Raw genomic sequence first — 18879 nt, 5'->3', positions numbered from 1 at the left:
AGCGGTTAGGGCCTTGCATTCTTGGCATAAACAGCAAAATGTGTAGGTATGTAAGAGAACAATGGAAGACTGCTTCTCAGCACAGCCATATGAACAAATATTAGAAGGTGTTAAAGAGTTAAATATGAAAATATTTTTAAAAAGATGTAAGAGCATTTCATAGATTAATCCTGTCTAATATACACACATGTATGTGTGTGTGTGTGAATGTGTGTGCATGTATATGTATGTATTTTAATAGGAGAGGCATATAGTCTTATAAATGCATGGATTGTGTGGAGATATATAAGAAACTCCCTTAAAAGTGGGAATGCAGAACATGAATATAGAAAGGACTTTGGTATTTTACACCTTTCCTTTTGGTTTGTTATGATGAGCACATATGTTTTTTAAAAATCATAAAAATTCACCTGTTTTTTGTCAGAAGACACTCTAGTCGTTTCTTCATTATCTCCTAAGGGTCCATGCTGTCCCTCTTCATTTTTCTAGTTGAAATCAAGTTAAGGGGGAAAAAAGGTTAGTACCAAGGCATATAGGCAATATAATTAATTCAATATATCATATGTAAAGGTTGGTTTCCTTGGCATTGGACCATTCTTTTTTGTTTTTCTTGATAGAATTCTGACCTCCTGTTTTGTTGTTCTGAGAAAGCTTGTATGCTTGCTGGAGAAAAATAGAGAGAGACAAAAAGACAAAGGAAAAGTGAGAAAGCACTCCATAAAAGGAGTGGTCACATTGCAATCACACAGGCATCACACACACCTGGTGTTTCTCAGGTTGCCAGGTCTGGGACTTGAATTATGCAGTCAGCCATGTGGATGCAGCTGCCCAACCTCCTGCTTTGTTCATTCAGGCTCCCTATCCAAGTAATAAGGCCTGTATAATCTATATACGTCTATATAATCCTATATACGTTTCCAAAATATAGAAGTATTGGATGATAAAATCCTATAGTTTCTAAGAACAAAAATGGGGCAATTTAAAAAAGGCCAAAGAATGGCCACAGTTATAAACAACTAAAGTGAAGTTGAAGTAGATGAAGTGAATGAAAAGATAAGGAACTATGCAGCAGAAGTTTTAGATATGGACTGTGGTAGATATAATAATAGCCTTAGGAAGACCTCCCTGTCCCAATCCCTGAAGCCTGTGACTATGTGATATTACACAGTGCTTTACTGACTTCAGATCAAGGGGAAATTAAGGTTGCAGATGAAAGTAAGGCTGCTAACCACCTACCTAGAGATGAGGAGATTATTCTGGGTTAATTGGTGGGCCCCATGTTATCACAAGGGTCATTATAAGGAAAGAGGGAGGCAGAGAGTAAGAGTGATGTAACATGAGGAAGGCTCAACTGGCTTTTTCTGGCCTTCAGGATGCAGAAGTCCTTAAGCCAAGAAATACAGGCAGTATCTTGATGCTGGAAAAGGTAGGAAAATGAATTCTCTCCTAGACCCTCCAGAAGGGACTCAACCCTCAGCACTCACAACACTGATTTTAACCCAGTGACACAACTCATTTTAATCTCCAGAACTGTTACAATAAATTTGTGTTATTTTGAGTCAAATAACTTTTGAGGTAGTTTGTTATAGCATCAGTACAAAACTTTCATAGGCATACTCATAAGTTTCCTCTAAAAGTAAACTAGAAGTAGAAATTTTTGAGCCAGGAGTCAAAATCCTTCACTTATTAGTTCAACAAATACTTACTGAAACTCTTCCTATATGCAGGCATACACCTAATTGCTAAAGATGCAGCTCTCATAGAGCTAACGGTTTATGAACATGGGAAAGTGACTTTGAAATGAGTAGATGATAAGATGAGGTAGGCGGGGCGGGCAGGTGGCGTGGTGGTTGAGGGCTCTGGACTCCCACATGGCCAAACATGGTTTCAGCTGAGTCCCAGACCTGGCGGATTGATTTCTCACTTTTTCTCTCTCACTCACTCTGTCCCTCTTTGATCAAATTAAATAAATCAAGTTAAATAAAAAATAATTCTTAAAAAAAAAAAAAGGACAAGGTAGGCAATAGAATTCTGGAAGTCCCAAAGGAGGTGGGATAATTTATAAATTAGAAAACTTTTGAAAGTAGATATGGAAAACTGGTGAATGTTAATCTTTTAGCTTAGTCTTAATGAAATAAGTACTGGATTCTAGAAAAGGAATGACTTCCAAGGAGAAGTTCATAAGAAAACTCATGTCTAGGGAATGATCAAGCAGTAGAGGAAGTGATAGTGTTGGTAGTGAAACCGTGGAGGTGTGGATGGTAGCTGTGATAATAACATAAATGATAATAACAGTATCTAATATCTACAAAGTGTTTACCCTGTACTAGGTCCTCACAACTTTATAAGTAACTACAATTATTCCTATTTTACTAATGAGGAAATTATGACTGAACTAGGTTTAAGTCACTCAATCATGGTCACAAAATGAATAAATGAATAAGCCAATTTCTAGCCCAAAATCTATTGTCTTAACCATTACACTACATTGTTTTTAATCTAGAAAAGTATACTAACATGCTATAGCATGGAAATAAAGTATTGGGCAGCAGATGGCATAATGGTTATATTGCTGAACTCCTAAGTAGTCAACCGCAGTTTGAGTCCTAGACCTGGTGGCTTAAAACTCACACTGGGCACGTGTTCATGTGTGCCCAAAGTCCCAAGAGGAGAATAAAGGAGAAGGGATTGAGGCATGACCATCCCCACTGGGGGTGTTTTCTCACTTTGTCTCTCCAGTGAGTGCACCTGTCCTATAGCAAAAATCTCTCAAAAAAGGAAAAAGAAGGTATCAGAGGACACAACTGGAAGAGCTGGGAGAGAGGGAGAATATAAATTGTGTAGAAAATAATAGTGAACAATACAATCATTCTAATTCTTATACTTACTATAATAAGTAATTTAGAGAAGTCTGACTTAACATTAAAATGAAAAACTATAAATCAATTAAGAGAGATATATATTTTAGTTAAATATATCTCTCTTCCCCCCCCCCCCCGAAGTCTCATAACAATCTAGTTACTCATTGTTTAGCACTGGCCCTTTGTAGCCTCTTGATTAAGGGAGCCAGATGCCACATGGCCAACCACAGGTTCAAATCCTGGCCTCAGGGGCTTGAAAAACACACTGGGCTTGTATATGGGCATGCCCCAAATCCCAACAGGATGGAAAAATGGACAGGAAGAGATTGTGGCATGACCAGGCCCCATGGGGAGGTAAAGGGAATGCTTTCTGTGCCAAACTCTTTCTCGTGAATATGCATACTCTTGGCAATTTAAAAAAAAAGGTAGGGGCCAGTAGGTGGTGTGGTGCTTAAGGCAATGAACTCCTACATAGCCAACTACAGTTCAAGTCCTGGACCTGGTGCCTTGCTTTCTCACTTTCTCTCTCTCTGGTAAATGTGCATACCCTGTAGCAAATTAAATAATAATCATCATAATAAATAAAATAAATAAATGACTTTTTAAAAAAGTAAAGAAAAATCTTTTAAAAAGACAAAAGGTTGCTGAAGAGTCAAAATCAGTACTTCTAATACAATTACACGCCAAATTGCATATTGGGGGCTGCCTCCTTGACCCATTGTGTACATCCACTTTGTCACGAATAAAGAAAGAAAAACAGAAAAAAATTACTTCTTGGAGTTTCTGTTACTTCTTTTGGATGGCAAAAGAATAAAGAATTTGAGTGGAAGAATCTTATTATTTTAAATAATATTTTCCCCTTCTTATTAGGAAAAATCTTACTTGACCCTAGGAACACCAATTGCAACTAACGCTAGAAAAATTATAGTGAGAGGCTGTACAGTGGTACACTACTTCAACACTACACTCTTTGAGACTGACCCACACAGAAAAGCTTTAGGTTTGCACCCAGAGACCTCCCTGGGTACACAGGTTCATCTGTGGCCATGATCTGGGGCTGGCTAAAACTTAATCATAGCCTCAAGTTGGTGGCTGGTCATAGCATCAAGACCCTGTTTGGGGTGCTGTTTCTGTCTATATCTCTCTCTGTCTCTTTAGTTCATGGAAGAAATAAATGAGTGCAAAAAAAAAAAAAGAAATTATGCTACAGTTAATAGTAAAGAAATATTGACCACAAAAATCGCATATAATTTTAAATAATTTAATATTTCCACAGTAGAAACACAAAATTGGGGTGAGGGGGTGGGCTGCAGCACAGGAGTCACGAGCTGTGCAAAGGGGCAGCTCCCACATAGCTGATCACGGTTACGGTGCTTGATAAACAGCTGGGCACATGCATGTGGCCCAGGATCCTGGTAGGATGGGAAAGTAAGGAAAAAGGACTGTAGCCTGACCAGACCCCTTAGGAGGTGCTTTCTCTCACTCCTACTCTTACTTCCTCTCTCTGCCTCAGGCACACATGCACATGTGCCTTGAACATTAAACAAACAAACAAAAACAAACCACAATGACAACATATACTATATATGAAATCCATAGGTATTTGTATTGTATAATTATTAATATGAATACATAAACTTTACAAAAGCACAGAAATGTAAAATATAAAACTGTATTTCCACTGTGATCTCACTAATTGCAAAACTACATGTATATAGTAAGTATTACAAAAAAGGAACCCAGAAAAGAAAGAAGTAAATATTAGATAATATGGCGTTTTACAATACAATGTAGATATAGCAGATTAAGTCTTCAGTTTCTAGAATGTTTGTTTTATAAATAATCAAAGAGGTCTACAATGTTCCCTTTCATCTTTGGTTCTCCTCTACCTTATCACTGTCTTCCTTCTTTGCAACAGCCATGACCTCAGAAATACTAATAAAATTATTTTAGGCCTCTGCTTTATTGACATCAGAAACACAAGTAGTTGGTAACCTACAAATATTTATGGTATAAATACCTAGTGAATTTGCTTTTTTTTTAATTTAAAATACAATTTCTTATATAAACACCTAAAAGTGACAGTCAAGTTCCCAAACTAACTTGCAAAAGCCTATTAAACCCATAAGATCACTGCTAGAATACTACTAAGGGTTCCCTAGCCCAAGTGCCTCTAAAACCCAAGGTGTAAAGGGAAGGAACAGAGTGGAGACCTACCCAAGACCATGACTTGGTAGCTGTGCTCCCCCCAGACAGGGAATACGTCTAGGAAGATACCATTGCAGAGAATAAAAGCAGGACAAGACCCAGACTCAGGAGACAGGTGTGATAACCTTTCCTATATCTAAATCAATCCTACTTCTAGGTTGGCCATCATGCTTAAAACAAAATTCTCATTTTGGTTTTATATCCTTTGTACTCTTTTCCACATCTAATTAACTTTCAGAAAGTCTTAAACATACACAGGTGAGTCAGATTTCTAAAAACTACTCCAAATAAAGTATTTATAACAAAAACTGGGCCAACCCCATAGCTTAATTAATAAGGAGTGGGATCTCACATGCAGTTTCAGTCCTTACCCCAGAGGCCTGCAAAACAGCTGGCACATGTGTCTACACGCGCCAATTCTCAATAGGACAGAGAAATGGAGGAGGGACTGCAGCATGACCACACTACATTAGGAGGTGCTTTCTGCTCTTTTCACTCTCTGTCTCTCTCAGTGAGTGCATGTGCTTCCTGGCAATTAAAAAATTTTAAAAAGAGTGAGTTCTTCCTTTTAAAAACACTTCCTTGGGGCCAGTAGGTGGATTAGTGGTTATGGCACTGGACTCTCACATGGCCAATCGCAGTTTGAGACCTGTACCTGGCAGCTTGAAAATCATGCTGGGCGCATGTGCATGCATACCCCAAATCCCAGGAGAATGGAGAAGGAACTGTGGTAAGACCATCCCCCCGGGGGGTAATTTCTCACTTTCCCTCTCACTGTCTTTTTGTGTTTATCTCTGGTGAACACACGCACCCTACTGCAAAAAAAAGAAGCAAAAAACTTTCTTGGTGCCTGCAGATGAAAGAATGAGAGACCAGAAAACTGACAATGATTTTTTTAAAAATATGATATCATAAACCTGGTATTTTATTAAATAAGATACAAATTTGTATAAAATATTTTTATTAATGTAACTTTATAATTCTGAAATTTATTTGGCCCTATTTTTATTCAAAATGCTGACAGCCTTATTATAGTTATTTTTCTCAGGTTACATAGTGGTTTTTTTGTTTGTTTGTTTTTTTACATATTCTGTAAAGTATGAGGAAACTGGTATATACTATTTGCAAACAAAGTTCAACAATTTGTTGGCCAATCTCTCCTAATAGAAATATAAATATCAGTATTCGCTAATTAAATATAGCTTATACTTACATGTTAAAAAACAGAATTTAATTTCAGCACAGGATATAGTCTTGGGCGATGTGTATGTGTATAAAATAGAACTAAAATGAGATCAAACCTAGATATTAAAAAAAAAAAAAAAAGGGCTCAGGACCAGCAGTTAGCATAACGGCTATGTCGCTGGATTCTCATGTAGCCGAACAGTTGAGTCTGGATCCAGTGGCTCAAACTCACGCCGGCAAGTGTGCGTGCATGCCCAACATCCCGAGAGCAGAGTGGAGAAGGGATTGCGGCGTGACCATCCCCCCTGGGGGGTGATTTCTCGTTTTTTGTCTCTCTGGCAAGCGCACACACCCAATAGCAAAAACCTCTCCAAAAAAAAAGAAGAAGAGAAAAGAAAAAAGGCTCTTCAAAATGAGTATTTAATCTGTAATAAACTCAGTTTTTAAATGTGCCTTTTAAAGTCTTAAATCTCTAAACATGTGCTTTTAATCTGGCTCTTCAAGACAAATTTTATCTCCAAAAACCCCCAAAAACAAATTCTCCAAAACCTCAATAGCTTGGAAATCTTCTCCTTTTAGAAAATAATACTAAGTCACTAATAAGTAAAAGGAATAAAGGAATTTCACAATTTATGAAAGAAATGAAGGGCTTCCTCAAAATCATCAATAAAACGTGGACCCAAGATAAGGGCTGGAGGGTGGGGTGCTGAGAAATAGGGAATAACAATGTATAACATTTTAAAAAATATTTTATTATTTATTAAACATTTCATATCGGAAGAAAGCTACTCCAAAGGTATCGTTTTATCATGAGAAGTGAAGTCCCTAGTTTTTGTTAACACTTCTAGAGCAACCCTGATACTGACAGGATAAAAATCTACACTCTTTTGCAAACACAGTGTTTTAATATGATTCCTATCTACTTTTCAAGCTCACTTCTAGTCTCCTCCCTTTTCCTAACTTCACCGTCTGGCATGAGGACCACAGATACCCTCATTCTTCCAAGTTTTTCCAAATGGAGTTCCTAGACTTGGACAAATGCCTCCCTACCCTCATGTCTCAGTGCAAACACTGCCTCCACTGTGAGTCCTTCCTTCACCTCCCCATGTGTTAGCCCCATGAGGGCAAACAAGCCCTCAGCCGTAGTAGCATCTGTTTATACTCTGCTCTAGGCTCCACCATCTAATGATCTTAATGAATTTATTAAATGCCTAGTGTTTGTCCCCATTAGAAAATAAGGACCTTGCTTTTTTCTTTGTATCTCCAGCACCAAAACCACAATCTTAACTTTGCAAAGGCATCCCAAATAAAAAAGAAAAAGAGGATGGTCAGCAATGGCCTTCTAAGAGTACTAAGGGAGCTGGCCTAACAGCTTAACAGTTATGCCCTGTGCATAGGGAGCTAAATCATAGCTCATGGCTGACCATAGTTCAAATTCCGGCCCCAGTGGTGTGAAAAACACACCTGATGTGTGTGGATTCCCAAAATCCTGAAGAGAGGGAGGAATGGAGAAAACAGGATCGAGGTGGGACCCATTCCATGGGTGGGAGGGTTTTTTTTTTCCTCTCTCTCTCTGTGGCAAGCACATGCACCTTCTGGCAATAAATAAATTTGGGGGAAAAAAAGAGGACTATGGGAATTTAGAATTTATTATCGGCAAGTTAGAAACCTCAATGAGCATATGCAGAATATAATTACAAGTATACAGTAATTACCGTAATTGTGTTAAGGGTAAAAAATAGACTTAAGCTTAAAAAAAGATTAGAAGGAAAATATCAAAATATTAATAGTAATGTTGCTAGACTGATAAGAAGGCATAGATCATTTTCTGTCTCCCACATCCTTCATCTGTTTTCAAAAATGTCTTAAAAGCCTAACTGAACCTAGTATTATTATCTATAATATGACCTTGGACTGCCATAAAAATTAATTACAGAAACTCTAAATTTCCAAAATTACCAAACCAAAATGGTGAGAACTAGCATCATGCCACTGTAAGCCTGGGGGTAAACAATGAGAGCCTAGCACCTTGGGTCACAAGGACAGGAGAACAATAGGCTGTGGGATGGACATACCTCCAGTATATTAACTTCCATGATTATCCTTACGATGCATTCCTAATCTGCCTTGATCATCTTTCTAGATACACAAGACACTACTTACGTGGAACAAGAAGTCAGTTAATAGCATAGATTACCTATGGTAGATGCTAAAGGATAAACCAAGTAAAATAAGACATGATCTCTATCTTCAGGAAATTTACAGTTCAGTAGGAAAAGGAAAAACTTATCTAGATAATACACCAACAGTATATAGCTGGGTGATAAATTACCTTGAATGTATAATAACCTTATCAGATAAACCAACATACAAGTAGCATGAATATCTGATAAACATGGCTCTGGCTGGGAGAGTAACTATCCTATTCTTAGACTGGAAAGAGGAGCTATTACAACTATACATTACAACTGTCACACTAAACAACAGGGGTATTTTTCAGATCTGACGGCTTGTTGAATTTGACTTTAAGTGTGACAGAGTTGGAGCAATAAAATCACATTTCCCACGACCGCTTTTTTGAGGAGAAAAAAACACCTACTGAAACAAATGATACCTGAGATTTCTGCCTGTGAGCTTCTCTTGCCGGGAAGAGCTCCATCCAGAGACTGAGCAGGGTGAAAAGGTTGACTTTAGAAAGCCTCGGTGTTTGACCTACAAAAGAGAGGGCAAACACTTTAAAATGTTCCTAATGCTGAGAACAGGAAAAATCTCCACGCCACTTGGGTGTTGCAGCCTTTGCTCAGCTCCTTCAGCAGTACGCAGAGAAAAATGACTAGAGGTCACCACAATCATAGATAGCTTCGACTACGCTTCACTCGCCACGGCTTCTGGTGGCACTTTCCCAAGTCGGGTTTCTCTTTATCCAGCCCTTACTGGTCAGAAAAAACAACAACAATAAAAAGAAAAAAAACAGCATACACATAACTAAAGGAATCCGCCAAAGGAAGTTTTGAAAAGTCCTCGCATCTGGCGTCGTCACCGAGCAGGCTTTTCTTTGCACAGTGATGAGGCGTCGCTACCGGGGCAGGGATTACAACACGCATTAAAATGCGATGACCTTCCCACATCCTAGTCACGATATGGGAAGGCGTCACGTGTTGTGAATTTGGAAATCGAGGCAAAAGCGCGGTTTGGGGATCTTCCAAGCTCTTCAACGTCCGAGATCCCAGCTCGAGATCGTGCCAGGAAAAGTAAAGGGGCGGGGGCGGGGAGGGCTTCTGGTGGCACTTTCCCAAGAAGGGTTTCTCTTTATCCAGCCCTTACTGGTCAGAAAAAACAACAACAATAAAAAGAAAAAAAACAGCATACACATAACTAAAGGAATCCGCCAAAGGAAGTTTTGAAAAGTCCTCGCATCTGGCGTCGTCACCGAGCAGGCTTTTCTTTGCACAGTGATGAGGCGTCGCTACCGGGGCAGGGATTACAACACGCATTAAAATGCGATGACCTTCCCACATCCTAGTCACGATATGGGAAGGCGTCACGTGTTGTGAATTTGGAAATCGAGGCAAAAGCGCGGTTTGGGGATCTTCCAAGCTCTTCAACGTCCGAGATCCCAGCTCGAGATCGTGCCAGGAAAAGTAAAGGGGCGGGGGCGGGGAGGTGCAAAGAGCGCGACTTCAAAACCCGGTGTGGCCGAACCCAGAGGTCCTGGTGACCGAGGCGGGCACATGCACGGAGAGGATCCAGGAGCAGCGGGGCAGGCAAAAAGGGGCAAGCAAGGCACCCGGAGTTCAAGGGCAGAGCCAAAGGTGGGTGGCGGACCAGGGTCCCGGGCACTCACCGGTCATGCTGCCAGTCTGGGTGCTGACTGACCGCGCGGTCCCCGCGCTCTCCAGGCTTTGCATCTGCTTTGCTTCTTTCATCCCAAGCCTAGCGTCCTACGCTGTCCAGGACACCTCTCTCTGACAGGCATGATCTCGGACCCCGCGGCTCTCCAGGTCGCCTCCTCCCTGCAACAGGAAAGCAACGGCCGATTAGGCGCCACCAGATGACGTCTCAAGCCGGACCGCCGCCTCCGCGTGTCGGGATGACGTCAGAGCGAGGCGGGGACGCGGCGGCGTAGGACTGCCCTTGGGCGGCGACGGAGTCTGTGAGAGATGCTGAGGTCTAATCCGCCGGGACCGCGTCTTTGATTGTTTTGTTTGGTTTGTAAAAAAAAGGCACTTCGTTTCTGGTTTAGAGGTGCGCGGACTCCACGGGGGCGATGTCTGCACGGAGTTGAGAATTTCGGTCGGAGCGCAGACCTTGGAAACAGACCGCGGCGGTCGGGCTCAAGTTCCCGAGAACCTGGGAATCAAGGGATGGGAGCTGGCGGTCCAAGATGTGGTCGGACGTTGCAGGCCTGGGAAACGGTGCCGCAGAACGTAGTAGGCACATTCTGCTGCTTCTCGAGACCATGCGGACATTGAGAGGGGGCCACCATAGCTGGGAAAAAGGTGAAGGGGGTAGGGAGTGGCCCCTGGAAAACCTGCGAGGTTGTCTGGCATTGTGGATTTGTGCCCAGTGCGTTTAATCGATGACTTGATTCAAGATGAAGCCCCTCCCTCCCTAGTGGCTCAAAGCCCAGTTCCCATCATCAATAACGTCTGTTACCACAGCTGAAATACTGACCAATAGCAAGACCCAAACACTGCTGTCAGACTATAAAGGCAAAAGCTGAATATTATAAATGTACATTTTGTAGAGGACTAACGTGCAACTCTTCGGTGTTGATCGTATGGCTATGGTTTATTCATTTTCACTGCTGTATAGCATTTTATTGTAGATATATCTATATATCCATATATAGATACATAGATATATCTATATATATACCACAATTTATTTGTCTCGAGGTTTATTTGGACTGTCTCCAGCTTCTTGTTTTGAAAAAATTTTATTCTATAAATATTGTATTTGTTTCCTTATGTTGATATTTAAGAATTACTATTTAATTCAAGTTTACTAGATAATGTCAAGTTTGCTGAGTAACACTAAACCATTTTGCAAAGAGATTGGACCTACTTATGTAGCTCTATTTCCCATCAATTCTTGGTATTGCCAGACTTTAATTCACCAATCTGATTGGTATAAAATGGTATCTTGTCATTTTACTTTGCTTCTACTTAGGTTAAATATCTTGTCGTATGTTGGTTGGACATGCCATGCTTCTTTGTTATGAAATGCCTGTTAACAGATTTTCTATTTTTTTTCTTATTGATTGGTAAGCATTCTTTATATATTCTGGACATTTATTCTCAGTCGGATACGTACATGGTAAATATCTTCTCCCCATTTACAACTTGCTTTTTCACTTTATAATGTCGTTCAGGGCAGTTCTTTATTTTAATGTATCAGACATACCAATAATTTTCTTTATTGGGTTTGGTATCTTTGGATCTCTCTAAAAAAATCCTTCTTAATGTTTCAGGGGGCCCCAAATTTGGTGAGTTTTGCCCATGATGTTTACTGTTTGTTTTTGTTTTTTGTTTTTCCCAGAGATTTTTGCTAAAGGGTGCATGCATTCACTGGAGAGACAGAAATACAGTGTTACATTGTGATCAGCAAGAAATAGGAGGATACCCAGTCATAGCCAAATTATAGGAGTCTTTATTAGCCAGCAACTGCAGGAGGACTCATGTCTCTCAAAGACTCAGCAGCCCCGAGTTTAGGGAGAAGGACGCTTATAAAGGCAAAAACCACATCTGGGTTGATGTGGTGGGAGCAGTGAAGAGGGGGAGCTCAAGAGAGGAAGGAATGGGACCAGCAGTTAGCGTAATGGTTTTGTCACTGAACTCCCATGTAGCCAACTATAGTTCGAGTCCTGGACCCAGGGGCTTAAACTCACGCCGGGCTCCTGTGTGTGAGTGCCCAAGATCCCAGGAGGAGAATGGAGGAGAAGGGATTGCGGCGTGGCCATTCCCCCGGGGGGTGGGGTGATTTCTCATTTTCTGTCTCTGTCTCTGGTGAGCATAACACACCCTATAGCAAAAACCTCTCCAAAAAAAAAGAGGAAGGAGTGACCTTGCACAAGCTTTTATACAGAGCAAAATTTAGTATTAAGTAATAAAGCCACATTCCATTTGAGGAAGGTTTAACAGAAGCAATTGTTGAGGTTATTGCAGTATATACGTATAGGCCAGTAGAAGAGAACATTCCTACCCTGAGGAGAGGGCACTCCTATTCAATTAGAGAAATGTTTAACAGATCCTAGGGCCTCAAAATGGTGGCACTTTCAGGAGGATAGGACACAATGGAGTCACCTTTGTCTGTTGCCTCCCTTGTTACAATAGCAAGTGAGAAATCACTTGCTGGTGAGGATAGCCACACCGCAATGCCTTCTCCATTCTCTTCTCAGGATCTTGGGCATACATAAGTGCCTGGTGTGAGTTTTAAGCCACTGGGTCTGAGACGAACCACGGTTGACTATGCGGGAGTCCAGTGATATAACTATCACTGGTCCCAATGTTTACTGATTTTAAAGAACACACTTGAAGGTCCAACAGGGAAAGATATGAATTTACTTCCTAGCGAAGCTTCACTGACAGCTGGGTAGACAATGTCTGTGCCATCAGCAAATACAGACTCAGGTTTCACACACCAAGAACAAAACATGCATTTATCAAGTAAAGACATACATTATTTAGGGGCTTCAATACCAGATCAGCTTAGTCAATAGAATCAGCAGAGTATGTCTGGGTTAGTGTCGGAGTTTAGTGTCTCTGGTCTTGTGATGCTTACTGTGGAAGAGATGTGAGACTTAACCTCTGGAACAGCCCTGGCCATGCCACAGTTTCATGACATAAGGGAATGGTCATGAGGGGCTCACAAGGTCAAGCTAGACCAGCAGCTGGATCTCAGAGGAATGGGGCAAAGGAGGAGGGGAGAGGAAAGCTCAATGTATGGAATTTACCCTCACCCACTGAAAGCTATCAAGAGATCCATTTGTTTTTCTCTGAAAGTTATGTTTGCTTTATTTTTAATTAAAAAAAAATTGTCAGTGGGCATGTGTGCAAGAGAGAGAGAAAGTACCTCCTGATGGGATGTAGCCATACCACAGTCCTTTTTCCTCCATGTCTTTGTCCCATCAGTTTTAGGCACACATGCACATGCACCTCACGTGGTTTTTTTTTTTTTTTTTTGGAGAGATTTTCACTGTAGGGCGCGTGCACTCGCCAGACAGAGAGAGACATAGAGACAGAAAGCGAGAAATCACCCCCCAGGGGGGATGGTCACACCGCAATCCCTTCTCCTCCATTCTCCTCTCGGGATCTTGGGCACGCACGCACACGCGCCCGGCGTGAGTTTTAAGCCACCGGGTCCGGGACACGAACCGCGGTCGACTACGTGGGAGTCCAGCGACATAGCCATTACGCTAACTGCTGGTTCCCCACCTCACGTGGTTTTCAAGTTACCAGGGTTAGGTTTAAACCACAGTTGGTCATGTGGGATCTGGCCTTCCGTGGACAGTACTTAACCATTGCACTACAGGGCCAACTCTGTTTTTTTTCTTTCACACTTTTTATCCTTATAAATGTAGAATTCATTTTTGTGCATGGTGTGAGGTAGGGATCCTGTTTTATTTTTCAATTTGGATAATCAAATATCTTAGCTCTATTTCCTCATTGATCTTCAATACCACCCAATCATATATTAAATTTACATATACATAGAGTCAGTTTCTGGGCTCTATATTTCATGTCATTGGTTTATTCCCCAACCCTCTCCCCCCTCAAAAAAAAAACAAAAAAAAAATACTTTCTTTTCTTCAGGAATGTCTTTGATAGTCTTGGCTCTTTAATCTTCCATGTAAGTTTTAGAATTGTGTTGGCAGCCATCCCTCCAGGGACTGCACCACTCACTGACCCCCACCAGGTTTCCCCTGCCTTTTCTCTGCCTGTGCCAGTCGTGACTCCACACACAGGGCCAGAGTGGGTGCCAAGTGAAGGGGAAGCGGTGGGGTAGGGACAGATTATGGACCGTTTGAATCTCAGACCCCATGACTTAAAACTCATACCAGACATGTGCGTGTGTGTGTGCCCAAAATCCCGAGAGGAGAATGAAAGACAAGGGACTGCAGTGGTCATACCCTTTGGGGTGGGGGGGGGAGTGACTTCTTACTTTCTGTCTCTCTAGCAAGCACATGCACCCTATGACAAAAATCTCTCTTAAAAAAAAAAGAAAGAAAGAAATCAGGACCAGCAGATAGTGTAATGGTTACATTGCTGGACTCCCATGTACTCGACTGTGGCTGGAGTCCCAGACCCCGCAGTTTAAAACTCAACACAGGGCACATTTGCAGCCGTGCCCAAAATCCTGAGAGGAGAATGGAGGAGAAGCAATTGCAGTGCGGCTGTCCCCCCTGGAGGGATGATTTCTCGTTTTCTGTTTCTCTGTCTCTTTCAGTCCTTCTGGTGAGTGCCACATGCCCTAGAGCAAAAATCTCTCTTTTTAAAAAATACTGCTAATTCAGTGATATTTTATGCAGCATTTTGTAGCCAAAATGTCTTTTGGGGTTATATTATCAAAAGTACAATCCCTTCTCCTCCATTTTTCCATCCTGTTTGTATTTGGAGTGCGCATACACACACACACACACACACACACAGGGCGCACCCAGAGTGTTTTTCTAAAAATAATGTTTTGTTTGTTTGCTAAAGATAGTAGGTTGGGACCAGCAGTTAGCGTCATGGCTATGTCACTGGACTCCCACATAGTTGACCAAGGTTCAAGTCCCGGACCCGGCACCGGCGACTTAAACTCATGCCGAGCGCGTGTGCGTGCGTGCCCAAGATCCCAAGAGGAGAATGGAGGAGAAGGGATTGTGGCGTGGCCATCCCCCCTAGGGGGTGATTTCTCGCTTTCTGTCTCTCTGTCTTTCTGGTGAGTGCACACGCCCTATAGCAAAAACCTCTAAAAAAAAAAAAAAGTAGGTCTATTGCAAAGAAGAATAAGAAGACTAAAAAGAATCAGAGGACAAAATTCTACCTAAGTGTTGAGAAATGGACAAGCTCAGAACAGCCAAATCTCACAAAAGCCAACATCATAAGTAAAATGTTTAAAATGTATAAATAATTCCTTATATCAAGTGGAAAGACCATGGGCTTTGATGTTGGCTGGACAACCTATATTTATGCTGAAACCATACTAGTTATTAGCTTGTATCAGTCAGGTTAGACTCACTTTGCTATGGGTAACGAGTCATCCCAAATCTCAGTGGCTTGCTATAGTACAGGTTTACTTTTGGCTCATATTCCATGCCTGCACATCTGCTGCTTTGGATTGGCTCTGATCCAGGCTAAAGGAACAGCCTCTGCCTACCCTTTCTTTTCTTTTGCCTTTCTTTTCTTTGTTCTTTTTTTGCCTCCATCGTCCTCATTGCAAGTCATCTCTCTAACACACTAGTTGCTTCCTTGGTTTCTCAGCCCTCTGCCACTGCCTCTACAGCCCCTTCTGGAAATGACTTTTTGACTGAATTATCCAGGGAGGGAGGAGGGAAGGAAGGAAAAGAAGGAAGGAAGGAAGGGTGTTTATGTGTTTATCGCAAGTCTTCATGAAGATTAAACGGTCCCAAGTTGCTCAGTACCTGGCAACGAATAGGTTCTCACCATTATTAATTATTGTCCCTCCCATCTGTATCTTTCTTTACTTACTGTCTTTAGAGAGCCTGAATCTTATTTCATCCTATGTCCTGTTGATTGCGAGTGTTAGTCCTAGTGTCCTTATTTGGACAGAATCCTCTCACAGTGAGACAAGCTGGTGGTCCTTGGAGTTGATCGTAGCTGGATCTGCTCATACCAGTGGTCCCTGGCAGAGCTGAAGAGCTGGCCTGCAGAAGAAAACGCCCCACACACTCAGTTCTGCTCTGCTGCCAGGAGAACGCACTCTGTGCCCCGTGCCCGGCGATAAGGTGGCCACAGGATCGGTAGGGACTATTGGTGGCCAGTGCATCCTTGAGGACAGGATTGGCTCTCATTTGGTCATAAATATGACTCCAAATACCACCCTGAATCCAGAAATTAAGGTTTTCCTAAATAATCCGCAGACAAGAGTTCCTGGCAGCATTTAAACATCAAGGAAGCAAAGAGAAACCTGAAACAAAATCCAGATGCCCTTCATGAAACATTCTCTTTGTTATGGAGGGCAATGCTGACAAGGAGAAATGACTTCTCAGGTTTTCCATATATTGTCCCAAATGGTGTCCTCAGAAAAGTAAACTTGGTGCCACATAGATTAATGTGCTACAGAATAAGACTGTCCAGGGAGCCCTGGCAACATCTGTGCTAGTGAAGACTGACCAACTGTGGGAATGAGAAACCTGAGAAAGGGGATTCCTGAGACTCACAGACAGAAAGGGGAGTCCCTGCACTGGGGAACGGGTAGTAAGTCCAAGCAGTCATTAAACAGGTAGGTAGTTAACACAGTGGCTGCATTATGTTCCAGGCTCTGTCCTAGGCACTTTATGTATTTATCTCATTTACTCCTTCCAGTAACCTTGTGATGTGGTTAATATTATTAGCCCTACTTATAGGAATGAAGATCTTAAGTAACTTTCTCAGACAGCCTGAAGAGGTAGGAGCAAGATAAATGTACATGGCTTCATTACTATTCCCAACAGCCCCATGATGGAGGTTTTTATCATGTCCATTTTACAGGTGAGGAAACAAAGACCATTGGGCCAGAAACATCAGCATCACTTGGGAGCTTATAGGAAAAATAGAATCAGGGCCGGCCCTGTGGCCTAGTGGTTAGGGGATCTGGATTCCATTTGGCTGACACATGTGGTTTGAATCTTGACCCCAGCGCCTTGAAAAACACTCTGGGTAGGGCCAGCAGGTGGCATGGTGGCTGAGGCACTGAGGCACTAGACTCACATGGCTGATCACAGTTCAAGTCCCAGACCTGGTGGTTTGTTTTCTCTCTTTTTCTCTCTCTTGATCTTGCTGGTGAGCGCACATGCCCTATATAAAAAGAAAAATGAAAAATGATGGTAATGATTAATAAAATTAAATAGTTCTTAAAAAAAATACCACTAGGTGCATGTGTATGCATGCTTCAAATCCCAATAGAATGAAGAAATGGAGGGGAAGGGATTATAATGTCATCATGCCCCACTGGGGGACTGCTTTCTCTCTCTCTGTCTCTCTGGTGACATTCTCATTTAATGAGGTCCTGCTTTTATTCAAGGAGACATATTATTTTACAAAAATATAAAATACACAGCAAAGATATTTAACTGATGACAATTTTATCATTTTCCAAGTGTGGGGACGTTTTCCTCATTGGTGTTATAAGAAAAGCCCTGGAGCACTCATTACTTTGCTCGCTGTACAGTTTGTTGTTGGAGACATGCTTTCCTAGCTTACAAGATGTCATATTGGCGTACCCGCAGGATCAGTTCTGTCTCCTGAGTCATGCAAACTTCCTACCCAGACCCCACAGTATGAATCTTGTGTCCTCACTTTCCCTCGGTATAATCTCATTTTATCTACCTTGATTTTTACTAAGTTCCTACTTTCCCCACCTATTTCATTTTTATCTTATTTTGGACATAGTTATAATTTGCATTATATCCTGTTGGAAGATAAATTTATTTACATAAAGAGAATGTTCAGATTTGAGGATTTTTTTTAAGTTTTATTTTTGTTTATTTCTTCCAGGAGAGAGAAAGGCATGGAGAGAGACAGAAAAACAGACAGTCTGAGACAGGCACCCCCAATGGAGTCTACATGTCACAATCCACCCCTAGCCTCAGTCAGTCAGGATCATGAATGTGTGTGTGTGTGTGTATGTGTGTGAGCGCATGCACCTGGCATCTACAGGGAGACTTTGGTATGCAAATATGGGACTTGCCCAAACAGCTGCTGAGCATTGTGTTACCACTGTGCCAGCACAGCTGACCTTGACGATTGTGTAGTTGAAAGTGCCCTAAGGAGAAAGAGGCAGTGAAACTGATCTTTGCTTACCAGGAAATAATATGTATGAAGTCTCACACAACCTTAATGTAATTTTCTTCACATTTGGATTATAATTCATATGACAAAACCTGACTGTTCTTAGTATACATGTGCATCACATATCCTACCCCAAGGGACCTAAATAATCTAGGTAGTTACTCTGCAGTGCTGCTGCTTTTGTTTTTTGAACACAATTCACATTTTATAAAACATTTATTTTTTTATTCCATGGGTGAGAGAGACAGACATCCACAACAACAGAGCCCCGGTGCTAAAATTCAGCCACAGACTTCATTCAGCCCCAGATATAGGCACAAGTGTGCCCAGTGTACTCAGGGAGGTCTCTGGACTTGAACTGGGAACCTTCCCATATGGGATGGCCTCACACAATGTTGTATTCTTACCACTGCACCACTCTCTGGCTCCCCACATTCATATTTTATCAGATTGAAGTAAATTACATGAACTCTCTTTCCTTCACACAAAAAAGCACGATACTTTTCTGTATGATTACTGAAACCACAAAACTCTTATTTTTGCAAGTGTTCCCAGTGATGCATATAAACCAAGATGAAGCAATAAATATGTTGATTTTTAAAACCCCAGTGGAAATAAGCAGAAACAGA

General features: G+C 41.6%; 1 protein-coding gene across 3 annotated transcripts in view; it reads right to left on the bottom strand.

Moving 5' to 3' along the window:
* The window catches only part of CDADC1 (cytidine and dCMP deaminase domain containing 1), a 47850-nt gene extending 36694 nt beyond the window's left edge, over window positions 1-11156 (bottom strand). The window contains exons 1-3 of one of the 3 annotated variants that reach the window (XM_027772137.1): window positions 10099-11156; window positions 8869-8966; window positions 411-485 (exon numbers count right to left, since the gene is read on the bottom strand). In XM_027772137.1, coding sequence (XP_027627938.1) covers window positions 411-485; window positions 8869-8966; window positions 10099-10180 — 255 coding nt within the window. In that variant the 5' untranslated portion in view covers window positions 10181-11156. Of the gene's footprint in view, window positions 1-410; window positions 486-8868; window positions 8967-10098 lie in introns of those variants that run through there. The other 2 variants (XM_006140507.3, XM_014588253.2) reach the window with 2 other exon arrangements.
* Window positions 11157-18879: the final 7723 nt, after the last annotated feature.

The sequence above is a fragment of the Tupaia chinensis genome, unplaced genomic scaffold, assembly GCF_000334495.1.
Source record: "Tupaia chinensis unplaced genomic scaffold, TupChi_1.0 Scaffold000037_20, whole genome shotgun sequence".
NCBI lineage: Eukaryota > Metazoa > Chordata > Mammalia > Scandentia > Tupaiidae > Tupaia > Tupaia belangeri.
The sequence above is the reverse complement of the archived record's forward strand: the minus strand, read 5'-3'. Positions and strand labels throughout refer to the sequence as shown.